The sequence below is a fragment of the Geotrypetes seraphini genome, chromosome 4, assembly GCF_902459505.1.
Source record: "Geotrypetes seraphini chromosome 4, aGeoSer1.1, whole genome shotgun sequence".
NCBI classification, from domain to species: Eukaryota; Metazoa; Chordata; class Amphibia; order Gymnophiona; family Dermophiidae; genus Geotrypetes; species Geotrypetes seraphini.
The window spans coordinates 167,891,951-167,905,958 of NC_047087.1; the positions used below are offsets into that span (position 1 = coordinate 167,891,951).

Below are 14,008 nucleotides of genomic sequence, written 5' to 3' on the forward strand. Positions count from 1 at the left end.
CCATCCACTCGATGCAGGGAGCAGAGTCTTTGCGAGTGCCTCCATTGGAGCCGATCCACCCGATGCAGGGGTTCGAGTCCCTACGAGTACCCCGGGGTGATTCCAGCCATCCACCTGTGCTTTGATCAACTGCTTCCAGCCCCATACACTACCTGGGGGCCTCAGCGAAGATCCATTTGCCTCGTTCATCAAGGCACTCGTCCAGGCATGCCTCGCCTCATTGTAAGCAGCCTTTCCTCGAGTATTCTCCACCGGCTACTTCACCTCCTCCGATGCCGGAGCTCGAGGACACGCTGGGGTCTTTATCACCACCACGATCCCTGTCCTCATTGAATCCCGAGGCCTCGATGTCCTCGAGCCCGTCTCGAGGCCCTGCTTCAGCTGAACTGCTGTCGTTCTCCTCGTTCCTTCGACAGATGGCAGACGACCTGGACATCCACCTGGACACAGGTTCCAAATTCTCCAAGGAATACCTGGAGACTATGCACCTCCCTCAACCACCTGCTGAATCCCTCAAACTTCCTCTTCATAAGTTGCTGGATCAGATCTTTATGCGATGCCTTGAAACACCTTATTCCATTCCCGCTGTACCGGGCAAATTGGATACCAGGTACCGTACGGTGCACCATAAGGGGTTCGATGGTTCCCAACTCTCCCATCAATCCCTCTTGGTGGAGTCCTCACTGAAGCGGTCTCACCCCTCCCAGGTCTACGCTGCCGTCCCACCTGGTAGAGAGAGCAAGACCATGGACCGATTTGGCAGGAGGATTTATCAGAACTCCATGATGACATCCAGGGTTCTGAACTACAACTTCCATTTCGTCACATATTTCGAGTTCTTCCTGTCGGTACTCCAGAAGTTCTCGCCCTATGTGGACCCTAGGGCACAATCCGAGTTCCAGGAGGTTCTGGCCTCGCTGTCCCAGCTCCGGTTACAGATGCCTTTGAGCTCTCGGCTCAGGCTACAGCATGTTCGGTGGCTATGCGCCGGCTGGCGTGGCTGAGGACAATCGACATGGACCCTAATCTCCAGGACAGGCTTGCCAATGTTCCATGTGCTGGTACCGACCTCTTTGATGAATCCATCGAGGCGGCGACCAAGAAGCTCTCGGACCACAAGAAATCCTTCCAATCCATCCTGCGTCCGAAGCCTAAGCCTGCTCCTCCTCGTGCTGCACGCCCACCGTTAATATACCAGCGGCGTTACCCACCTAAGCAGGCTCCCCCCATCCGACAGCCTGTGAAGCGGCAGCATTCCCAAAAACAGCAGCAGAAGCCTCAGCCATCCTCAGTCCCTAAGGCTCCTCAGCCCTTTTGACTGTCTCATAGAGGACGTAACTTCAGTCGTCCTGCCATTCTCAGCTGCTCCACCAATTGGAGGTCGTCTCCATCACTTTTACCATCGATGGATGACTATTACCACCGACCTCTGGGTCCTTTCCATCATCAGAGAAGGATAATCTCTCCAGTTCGATCGAGTACCCCCAGAACATCCTCCAAGAGAGTATCCTTCCAACTTGACCCAGACCGCCCTTCTTCTTCAGGAAGCTCAGGCTTTATTACAGCTCGGAGCCGTTGAGCCGGTTCCTGTGTTTCAACAGAACAAGGGATTTTACTCCCAGTACTTCCTTGTTCCGAAGAAGATGGGCGATCTGCGACCCATTTTGGACCTCAGGGGGCTCAACAAGTTTCTGGTCAAAGAGAAGTTTTGCATATTGACCCTGACATCCCTGTACCCCCTCCTCGAGCAGAACGACTGGTTATGCTCTCTGGACTTCAAGAAGGCCTACACCCACATTCCCATTCATCCGGCCTCCTGCCAATACCTCAGATTCAGGGTGGGACACCTCCATCTCCAATACCGAGTGCTTCCCTTCGGCCTGACCTCATCACCCCGAATCTTCACCAAGTGCCTGGTAGTGGTGGCTGCAGCACTCAGGAACCACGGCCTCCAGGTATTCCCCTACCTGGACGACTGGCTCATCAAGGATTCTACGTCTCAGGGAGTCGTCCTCGCGACCCAGAAGACGATTTAGTTGCTGCAACATCTGGGATTCGAGATAAACTTTCCGAAATCCCATCAAAACCCTCACAGTCTCTTCCCTTCATCGGAGCTGTTCTGGATACTACCCAACTCAGAGCGTTCCTCCCCTCTGAACGGCTGGAAGCTCTCCTCCATCTTTGCCACTTGGTGTCTCTCGCCCATTCATCTCGGCGAACACATGATGGTTCTACTGGGCCACATGGCCTCTACAGTTCACGTGATTCCTTTTGCCAGACTTCACCTCAGGATTCCCCAGTGGACCCTGGCATCTCAGTGGACACAGATATCCGACCCTCTGTCCAGACACATCCGTGTCACCCCTGCTCTGCAACAGTCTCTTCGCTGGTGGATGCTATCCTCCAATCTATCCAGAGGTTTGCTGTTCCAAACTCCCCCCCATCAGAAAGTCCTCACAACCGACTCGTCCACTTATGCTTGGGGAGCTCATCTGGACGGCCTACGCACCAAGGATCACTGGACCAGCACAGACCGCCAGTGCCACATCAATCTCCTGGAACTCAGGGCGATTTTCAATGCTCTCAATACCTTCCAGCACCTGCTTCAAGACGAGGTGGTCCTCATTCGCACGGACAACCAAGTCGCCATGTTTTATATCAACAAGCAGGGAGGCATGGGGTCGGCCTTCCTCTGTCAGGAAGCTCTGAAAGTTTGGGATTAGGCGATTCGCCACAACACCTTCCTCAAAGCCGTCTACATTCAGGGGGCGAACAATGTCTTGACGGACAACTTGAGTCGTCTGCTGCAACCTCACGAGTGGACCCTCCACTCAACGCCCCTCCATCACATCTTTTCTCAGTGAGGAACTCCGCAGATCGACCTCTTTGCAGCCCCCCACAACTTCAAACTGCCTCAGTTCTATTCCAGGATCTACACTCCTCACCGCCTTGAGGCAGATGCTTTTCTTCTGGATTGGACGAATCTCTTTCTATATGCGTTTCCTCCATTTCCTCTCATCCAGAAAACTCTAGTCAAACTCAAGTCCGACCATGCCACCATGATCCTGATCGCTCCACGGTGGCCCAGACAACCTTGGTATTCCCTTCTACTTCAACTCAGCAGCAGGGAGCCCCTCCCTCTACCAGTGTTTCCATCACTGCTTACACACCAGCAGGGATCTCTACTTCATCCCAACCTGCAGTCTCTACACCTGACAGCTTGGTTCCTCTCAACGTAACCCCTCTCCAGTTTTCTCAACCTGTGAGAGAGGTCCTGGAAGCTTCAAGGAAGCCTGCTATTAGACAATGCTACCACCAGAAGTGGACTAGATTCTCTGCTTGGTGTTTTTCTCATCATCATGAGCCACAACACTCCTCCTTGTCTTCAGTTTTGGATTATCTTTTGCACCTTTCTCATTCTGGTCTCAAGTCTACATCGATACGAGTCCATCTTAGTGCAATTGCTGCTTTCCATCAGCCTCTCCAAGGTAAACCTCTCTCTGCTCATCCGGTGGTTTCCAGATTCATGAAAGGACTTTTCCATGTCAATCCTCCCCTCAAACCGCCTCCAGTGGTTTGGGACCTCAATGTTCTTTCTCAGCTTATGAAACCTCCATTTAAGCCTCATCTGAAGTATCTCACTTGGAAAGTGGTGTTCCTTATTGGCCTCACCTCTGCTCGTCGAGTTAGTGAGCTTCAAGCATTGGTGGCGGATCCACCTTTCACAGTATTCCACCATGACAAGGTGGTCCTTCGCACTCATCCAAAATTCCTCCCCAAAGTGGTCTCGGAATTTCATCTGAATCAATCCATTGTCTTCCTGTGTTTTTTCCAAAGCCTCATTCTCATCCTGGAGAATCAGCTCTTCATACTCTGGACTGTAGACGTGCTTTGGCTTTCTACCTGGAACTCACCAAGCCACACAGAACTGCTCCTCAACTTTTCATCTCCTTTGATCCGAACAAGTTGGGACGTCCCATCACTAAGCGCACCATCTCCAACTGGATGGCGGCTTGTATCTCCTTCTGCTATGCCCAGGCTGGATTACCCCTTCACAGTAAAGTCACAGCCCACAAGGTCAGAGCAATGGCAGCTTCTGTAGCCTTCCTCAGATCGACACTGATTGAGGAGATTTGTAAGGCTGCCACTTGGTCCTCGGTTCACACCTTCACTTCTCATTATTGTCTGGATACTTTCTCCAGACGGGATGGACAGTTTTGACAAATAGTATTACAAAATTTATTCTCCTAAGTTGCCAACTCTCCCACCATCCCATTGTGGTTAGCTTGGAGGTAACGCATTAGTGAGAATACCTGCCTGCTTGTCCTGGGATAAAGCAGTGTTACTTACCGTAACAGTTGTCATCCAGGGACAGCAGGCAGCTATTCTCACGTCCCACCTACCTCCCCTGGGTTGGCTTCTCTGCTAGCTATCTGAACTGAGAAGACACGCCCTGGTCTGGGTGGGAAGGCACTCGCGTATGCGCGGTGTGGGCGACTCGAAACTTTGAGTTTCATTAAGCAAAAATGCTTGTGAGGCGTCCGCATCAGGGCTCCATTGGATCACGTCACCAATTAGTGAGAATAGCTGCCTGCTGTCCCTGGATAACAACTGTTACGGTAAGTAACATTGCTTTACAGGAAATGCATCACAAAAATGTACAGCAATGGAACCACGGGGTGAGCGGGGATGTACACAGATGGATCAAGCACTGGCTGTCAGGTAGACTACAGAGGGTCGGAGTAAAGGGCCAATATTCTGACTGGCGGGGAGTCACGAGCGGTGTGCCGCAGGGATCGGTGCTGGGGCCGCTACTCTTCAACATATTTATCAATGACCTGGAAACGGAGGCAAAGTGTGAGGTTATAAAATTTGCAGACGATACCAAGCTCTGCGCCAGAGTTAGGACCAGGGAGGAGTGTGAGGAACTGCAAAGGGACCTCGATAAGCTGGAGGACTGGGCAAACAAATGGCAAATGCACTTTAACGTAGATAAATGCAAGGTCATGCACATAGGGAAAAAGAACCCGTTGTTCGAGTATAAAATGGGGGGGAGATTGCTGGAAGACACCGGACTTGAGAGAGACTTGGGTGTGCTAGTGGATCCATCCATGAAACCATCCGCACAGTGTGCAGCAGCCTCGAAGAAAGCCAACAGGAAGCTGGGCATCATCAAGAGGGGCATATCAACCAGGACGCGGGAAGTCATCATGCCGCTGTATCGAGCGATGGTGCGCCCACATCTGGAATACTGCGTTCAATATTGGTCGCCGCACCTCAAGAAGGACATGGCAGTTCTTGAGAGAGTCCAAAGGAGGGCAACGAAACTGGTAAGAGGGCTGGAAAATTTCCCATATGCTGAGAGGCTGGATAAACTGGGGCTCTTCTCTCTGGAAAAGAGGAGGCTCAGGGGGGATATGATAGAGACCTTCAAAATACTTAGGGGCATAGAGAGTGTAGACAGGGACAGGTTCTTCAGACTAAAAGGGACGACAGGTACGAGGGGGCACTCAGAGAAACTGAAGGGAGATAGGTTCAAATCAAATCCAAGGAAGTTTTTCTTCACCCAAAGGGTCGTGGACAAATGGAATGCGCTCCCGGAGGAAGTGATCCGGCAGAGTACAGTACAGGGATTCAAACAGGGATTGGACAGATTCCTGAGGGAAAAGGGGATCGTGGGGTACTGAGGGAGGTGCTGGGGTGTTGCATAAGTATAGACAGCTCACCAGGTCGTGCAGGTGCAAGGCCGGAGGGTTAGGACATTGATGGGAAAATAGGACTTCGATGAGAAACCTAGGAGGCAAGGGGGCCCCTTCTGGTGATTAAGGCAGGTCATGACCTGTTGGGCCGCCACGGGGGCGGACTGCTGGGCGGGATGGACCTCTGGTCTGACCCGGCAGAGGCACTGCTTATGTTCTTATGTTCTAATTGTGGGAGCCGAAACAATGCCCCCGGCTGCATGCTTGTCTGGGAGCCCCGAGTCTGCTCTAACCTAACTTCTCTTTTACAGCTACTATTATACTTTCACATCTTTGCATTGAAGACTTACTAAACTTAATTCTATTGGCAGAAATCCTTTGCATTTTAATTGATTGGTTTGTAGTTACATACTTAATTTCTAATTGGGCATGTCTGCTATTGACGTATGTCATTACCAGTCTTGGGAGGTACCCAAAAAGCACCATCTTATCTGCCCTAAACAGCTTTGTCCCTGAGGCTGACCACAAGATGTACTTGACTCTTCTCAAAATCCCCCTCCTTCTTGGAAAATTTTGCGTTGGCGAGTACGTGCAGAACATCTTGTCACCATGGACCATGGCACAACTTTTGCTTTTTAGTACTGTCCTTATCCCTTTATCTGATGTTCAGCTCTCTGAAGAAATGTCCCCATAAGCCATTCAGCAGTCAGCAGAGATGTGCAGAAAAGAAGTTTTAAAACTGTCATTTTGTCCTTGGAGGAATTCATCTTGTTCTTAGCCTGGTTTTCCCATCTTGGCCATATTGTTGAGCATAGCATTTCAGGGCCTGTAGTTGGAGGGTCCCCTCAGGGGTCTCTCAATTGGAGACCTATTTTGGACCTGAAGGCAGTGAATGCCTTCCTGAGAGTTCCACGTTTCTGGATGGAAACAGTGCATAAAGTTGAGCTGTTTCCTCTGCTGCGGTCCCACCCTTCCTCTGATGTCAGAGGCAGGATCGCGGCGGAGGAAACAGCTCCTGCTTTAGGGGGTGAGGGGGGAGGATCAGCCGAATCAGGAAGCCAATTTTTTTTTTGTTTTGTTTTAGGTTTATTCGAATCAGTTCACCCGAAGTGAATCGGTGAATTGATTTGAATCGGGCAGCACTACTCTCCATGCTTGGATACTAACTGTAGAGGGCGCTAAACTGCACATTGAAGTACTATAGAGGCAGAGTGAAAAATCCAGAGTAGATTCCTTCTGCAGGGGGTAGGCAATTCCAGCCCTCGAGAGCCACATGCAGGTCATGTTTTCAGGATATCCACAATAAATATGTATGAGATAGATATGCATCTCAAGGAGGCAGTGCATGCAAATCCATCTCATACATATTCATAGTGGATATCCTGAAAACCTGGCCTGCCTGTGGCTCTCGAGGATCAGAATTGCCTATCTACTAGAAAAGAGCTTACCAGGGTAAGTACATACTGTAAAGAAAGGGGAACAGGGAGAGAGAAAGAAAGAAAGGGGGCAGGGAGAGAGAAAGAAAGACAAAGAAAGTAACCTAACAAAACAGTAGGAAGTTATTGTGCCAAAATAATAAAGATGAAAAATAGTAAAGTTACACAGATAATTGCTACTGTCTTGCATAACACACAGGTTTCATTTGATGAGTAGTCTTGAAATGTCAAGTTTTGAGAGTCAAATACAGTGGTACCTTGGATTACGAGCATAATCTGTTCTAGGAGCATGCTCATAATCCAAAATGCTCGTTGATCAAAGCGAGTTTCCCCATAGGAAATAATGGAAACTCGCTTTGATACGTTCCCATCCCCACCCCCACGAGAACCGGCATTGCTCCCCCTGAAGGCCCCCCCTGCAATCCGGCACACCCCCTTGCGATCCAGCACCTCCCCCCGCCGCGATCGGGCACCCCCCCCGGTCCGTCGTGATTGGGCTTCCCCCACCACTGCTTACTATCATCTGGGCACCGGCATGTCCTGTGCGTTGGTGCCGGTGGCCAAAGATCTGCTCCTCTTCTTGCTTGGCCTTGAGCATCTGCGCATGCTCAAGGCCTGCGAGTTCACGGAGAGAACTTGGGGGGGGGGGGGGGCGCTCGTAAATCGAGCCATGCTCGGTTTCCAAGGCGCTGATTTTGCGAATGTTTTGCTCGTCTTGCAAAACACTCGCAAAGCGGTGCACTCATAACCCGAGGTACCACTGTACTTCCATTAACATTTAATGGTAAATTAAGGAATATCACATGGAAGCTCAACTCACTGATCTATTTTCCTGTTAGTACCATAGGAGACTACTGTAGTTTGGTCTACTTGAGAGACTGTTGGAAACAAAGTATAATATCTTTCTAATGGAAGACATTCGAAAAGGGCTAATGGTAATGGCCTTTAAAAACAAAAAGAGGAGCCATTAAAGCAAAAACTTAATGCTTTTAAAAGACAGAATACCTCAGTAGAAATATTCTACATCCAACATATTTCATGTTACTAACTTTCCTTTTCTTTATTCTTTCAGCAGCAGCAATCATTCAGGTGGAAGACCAGAACACTGGTGCCATTGAAAACATCATTGTGGAAGTAAAGAAAGAGCCTGAAACAGAAACTGTAGAAGGAGTAGTAGAGCAGGTGCAGGCAACAGCACCAGTCGAAGCTCCTAATGGAGACCTAACTCCAGAGATGATTCTCAGCATGATGGACCGGTGATGGAGGGGAAAGCCAAGCTTGCTGACTGAATTGCTATAGGCTGTATTTAAGCCTCTCCAATCCTGTTTTTTCTTCCCCTTTTGGCTTTGAAAAATGCATCAATTTTTTAGACCATTTTACCACAAAAGTACTGGGAAATAAACTTTAAAATGATGTAGAATGTGATTTAAAATAGAATTTGTTTCAGTTAGCTTTACAGGATCATGGAATGCTAAGGGAGAGAGGTTTGTTATATATATAAATATATATATATAAATATAAATATATATATTTTTTCTTTTTTTTTCTGGTCAATACTCGAGAGTTTTCTGTGACATGGCTAATTATGTTTTTTTCTTCAAATCCTGCCTTCTTGTTAAGATCATTGGGGCATGGATTATACAGACAGGAGACCTTTGAAACTTCACTATACTAGATATCCCCCTACACACAAACACAAACCCCCCCCCCCCATTAAATTTTATTTCTTCCACTCAAATGGAGTTTTTATGGAATGTAAATGCAGATCAAGAGGAAGCTAAACTTTTAAATTTATTTTGCTTTTTAAATATATTTTGGCAAAGTAGGCCCTTGTTATCTGATACATTTTAAGATTATTTTTCTCTCTCCTTTGTGTACAGTGATATTACAGAGCAATATATATTTTAAACTGAAAATAGAATTATAAAAATCTCTGTAATATAATTTAGCCCTCCTCCTTTCCTAGGGGTCCTGACTGGCAAGTTAAGTGCTTAGCCAGCAAATCCTTTTGTTGGTCAGTCAGCCAGCCAGCTAAGGATCCACATGTTGCATACTTTCCTCATCTCAGGAGTACCTTGCAAAATAAAAGGAATAAAAAGCAGATGTTAATTTCAGTCCTAACAATAAAATGCATAAGGTAGAATACACACTATCCAGGGAAGATGTTTGTCTTGTTCCTAAAGTACCTGTAGTAGAATTGATGTAGATGCTTATTCGCCTTTAAACCCCCCGTGAAACTACTATGCACTTAAAAAAAGATTAAATGTGGATGGTTTTAAATCACCTTAAGAGAGGATGCTCTCTTTTCTTTAAGCCCCCCTCCCCCAATTTAAACTTGTCTAAAGTATCTTTCATCACAAGTCATCCTATATAAATCAAGCTGCTTGTAGTGGCGCTCAGTTCTTCTAGTAATATCTATAATTGGTTAAAATAACTCAATTTTGCACTCTATGGAATTTTTTTATACAACTGACAAAGTACAGAGTTTAGGAATTGTGTTTCTCTTTCATGAAATAACATTATATATATGTATGTATGTATAGTTTTTATTCATATCTGCATTACAACCTGATTTCAGTACACAGAACAGTGAAAAAAAAAGATTGGTAAGATTACTATTACAAGAAAATCAAAGGGCATCTAGGTGTAATAGGATAGGCCCCTTCCTTATGAGAAGATAGACTGGGGAGTACTTGTTGGATTAAAGCTTTCTCAGCTAGTCTGATTGATCATGATACTCTTGGTCTGGGAGATCTTGCTCTGCATGTGCTCCAGTTTAATTTTAGAGCATGAACTTTGTAAATGTCATTCACTTCATCACTCCTCACCACATTTTCTTTTTCCTCTTGTGCAGAGTATCTCTGTAATCAGATTTGTAAATATTTGTTTTTATTTTTTTATATTTTAATCTTTTTCTAGTAATTCAGAATTTTGAAAATGAGATTTTAATTATTGGTAGATTCAGTGACAAAATTGGAGCTACTTGTGCCCGATCATGTTAGGAAAACATATAAACACAATTGGAAAGAAAATGAAGGGAAGATGTTAATAATAGTTTCCAAAAATACATTAACTGGTATTGTACACTAAGCAAGTTTTTTTTCCAGAATTTCACTAAACCCCCAGTTCTTTGCTCCTTTCTCCTACAGTTGTAATTATTTTTTTGTGTGTATTTCATGAACCATTGTGGCTGAGGCAAAATTACTGGTTTGTAAGGTTATTTTTGGGATGTTAATGCTCCTTTCTTCCTGGGCCACAAAATTTGTGTACGGAAGTCAATAACGAAAAGGCTTTCTCTTTTTTTCCCTTCTTTTTGGAGTCCTCTGATAAACCAAGGAAACTATGTGGGACAATGCCTGAGAGTAGTTTGACTCATACTTACTAAAGCTTTTTATATAGTCTCATTCTTCCTGGTTTCAAACAGATCTTTTCTTCTCTGTACTGCTTTTATGAAAGCTATCAGGATCTATAGGTTGATGCATTTTTGTACTTAGCTGTTCTGTGTGATATTTTTGATTCTTTTAGGAAGCCAACATGAAAATTTGTTATAAAATATTGTACTGCGGGGGGGGGGGGAGGGAGTGTTTGAGAGCTGGGAAAGGAGAGTGTACTATTGTACAGTGAATAAATAATAATGGATTGTCTGCTCCTAATGGCTGGATTTCTTTATGATTATTTTTTATAGGGCTTATGAAATTTAGGAGACCCTCTTGTTTAATTTTTTAACTGAACCTTATCAATCACTAAGACCTTGATTCTATAAATGGTGTCTTAACTCCTAGGTGCCATTTGGCACGGTTGTCAATCAACCAACTAGGCACCATTTATAGAATCATGCCTAAGTGTTCTTGGGTGCCATTAGGTGTTAAATCCTTAGGTGCACTGCCATTTAAGCCAGGGTTTTCTTGGCCTAAATGAGTGCACCTGGTAGGTGTCTAATGGCATCTAACTCACTCCACTCCCATTCTGTTACGTCCCTTCCAGATTCCATACACTAGGTGTTCAATCCCAACCTGCAATCCAGGTATTGCAGAAATCCAACACTTTTCTGAGCACATGCTCCACCCGCTTAGCCTAAGAGCTAACAAACATATCCAGTTACAGTTTCTACAAGCAATCCGTACAGAAGTCTTTTGCAGTTGCTCTGCTTCTTGTTCTAATTTTTTCACGTAAAGTTTGTTTTCTCTGTGGCTTCAGTTCCATTACCCCTTCCCAGTAGTCCCCTGTCGGAGGAAAGGACCATGGTGCTGGATTGCTGCTTCACAGAGAAACTTTGGTGGATCTGTGGAGCCAGCCTGCTGTGTGCCACCATTCCTAAACTCGGGGTCCCTTCCCCTGGGAGTTTGCTTGCCCGCTGACCTTGTCACAGGTTTTAGGCACAGGCTGTATGCACCTGGAGTAAAACCCACCCGGGTTTCAAGGCGTAGGCTGCCTTTCCTGCTTCAAACTGCATGGCAAGGTTCTATGGTCATAGTCTGTATCTGGCCAGCTGGCAGTCCGAAGATCTTCCACTCATTTGGAGAAGTTTCTGAGGCAAAAAAATCCTTGTCCTCCATTCAGCTGCAAAACTGTGAGTACCCTCCAATATTTCCTATGGGAACTTCTGGGGTGGCTTTTGGATCATTGTAAAGTCATTTTTCACAGTTTTGGAGCATAGGGTTCAGGTCCCCCACCTCCCCAGACCCCCAAATTGCTATTTTTTATTTTCAGGTTTTGTTTATTTTTGGTGTAAATATGCTGGCGGTGACCATCTTGGATTTTAAATTATTTTTTTTTTCTAAGTGTTATTTCTGCCTCAAAACCCATTGATTTGATTAAAAATCATTTGGGATGGATTCCATAAACCCTAATCTGTTGAATGTGCACATTGATTGCGCTGTATTGGCGCCAGATCAGCAACCGTGTAAAAGAGAATGACACGGTGGCTGTTCGCAGGTTACCCGCCGAAACGGTGGGGGGAAAAAAGTGCTCACTGCAGGCACGAGGACAAGGCCATCCACCGCCCTGTGGAGCAGACGCTGAAGGGGGGTGGGGCGGAACAGACGCTGAAGGGAAATGGGAAAGACAGTGGAGAGAAGATGTTGGAAGGGAAGAAGACAGAGATGCCAGACTATGGGGGGAGTGGAGGGAAGAAGATGGGTGCCAGACCAATTGGGGGGGGGGAAGAGAGAGGCACAGTAACAGAGCTAATGGAAGACACAGAGAGAGGACAGTGGATGGCAGGAATTGAATGAGAAGATGAGGAAAGCAGAAACCAGACAACAAAGGTAGAAAAAAATATTCTATTTATTTTCTTTTCTTTCTTTCTTTTTTTTTTTTTTGCTTTAGGATAAAGTAATATATTAGTTGTTGATAAAAATTTATAAACAAAACTCTGCCAGCTGAACGTCTCTTTCTCTAGTTCAGCAGCCAGAACTTTGATTTATAAGGAAGGAATAAGCTAGATATTGCAGTACTGAGGCTTGTATGGATTCTATGGGGATAGTAGTCACGGGGACGTGGCGTGGACAGTGATCGCGGGGACAGGGCGGTGATGGGCACAAATTTTTTCCCCGTTTCATTCTCTACCGTGTACCACGTGCTGTGCACTGGAGTAGGTTGTGGAAGCTTCGGACTTCACCTCTGACAAGTACTCTTGGACTGGGGAGCCGGCCTGGGTCCGTGTATTCAGAAGAAAATCTTGCCCAGAGACCATCTTGGAGTTTGGCACAAAACGCCTGCATTCTGAGTCTGGGGACTCTTTTGGCATGGCGCATGTATCTCAGAGCCCTGTCATGGTTGCGGGATGGGCCTTTTCTATGGATTTTATTCGGCTTCTCTGAAAGGCGTATTCTTCAGACCCCGTTTATTTGACACAATCAGCGGGCGCATCGGGTCTTGATCTGTTGCACCTGTGGTGGAGCTTCCTGTTTGGGAGCCCTCTCGTCTGGCTATGGCAGACCTCAATTGCAATAGTTGCCATGCAGATATTATGACTCTCCTAACACTGCTTCTATATTGGATCTGGCTAGTCACCTCGACCGCCCTGAGCATCCAGATTTGGGTGATGCTCCTTCTGTTGCAGATTTTTAAGCTGGCTTCTGTCTGCCTTTTTACTGCTGCTGCTCTGAAAGAGCTCTATTTTGATTCTCCACCTTCCACTTCTCAGGCTTCGGTCATGTCCTGTGGCTTTTTTCCATTCCATCCACAGCTCCTTGGTCTGGTTTCAGAACAATGTGATACCCCAGAAAGCTCTTTCTGACCTTCTAATGCTTTATTCCCTGGATCCTGATTTTCAGCAGGATTTGAACAGCCTGAGGTAGATGCCAGCGTGGTGCAGGTTATCCAACACGCAGCCCTCCTTAATGATGGGGAGTGAAGTTTAAGGACTCTCAGAATTGCAGGGTGGATATTATGTTAAAAACATTTTTTTTTTCTAGAGGCATCTTTAGGTATCAAAGTGATGACAGCCGTTTCCTTTATGACGCGTGCCTGTCATTCCGGCCTGCATAGTGCATCCTCTGTGGAGGTGCATGCCTGTCATCTGCTGGTGATGGTTGGCGTGGATTATGTGCTTGACCCCCTTTATGATATCATTTGAGTTCTTAGTACATTCTTTGCTTGTACAGTGTCTGCGCACCTGTCTCTTTGCATCCATGTCTGGGCTGGGGTTGTTGCCTCAAGGGCCTCCTTAAGCAAACATCCTTTCAAGGGCCAGCTTCTTGTTGGTACAGGTCTGGATGACCTCTACACAGATATTGCTGATCGCCGCCCTAAGTCTCTCCCTGTAAAAAAGTTTCACCGGACATCGGGAGAGGTTTGTAGTGCTCTTTATTCCTCCCGCAGATGTCGTCAGGGTTCCATGTGCATTGGCTGCGCCTAAAAAGCTCCAAT

General features: G+C 46.4%; 1 protein-coding gene across 3 annotated transcripts in view; it reads left to right on the forward strand.

The window, feature by feature from the left end:
* Positions 1-10,699, forward strand: part of CTCF (CCCTC-binding factor) — a 336,042-nt gene extending 325,343 nt beyond the window's left edge. For 2 of the 3 annotated variants that reach the window (XM_033940990.1, XM_033940987.1), the window contains one exon: positions 8,208-10,699. In XM_033940990.1, coding sequence (XP_033796881.1) covers positions 8,208-8,395 — 188 coding nt within the window. In that variant the 3' untranslated portion in view covers positions 8,396-10,699. The remainder of the gene's footprint in view (positions 1-8,207) is intronic. The other variant, XM_033940988.1, reaches the window with a different exon arrangement.
* Positions 10,700-14,008: the final 3,309 nt, after the last annotated feature.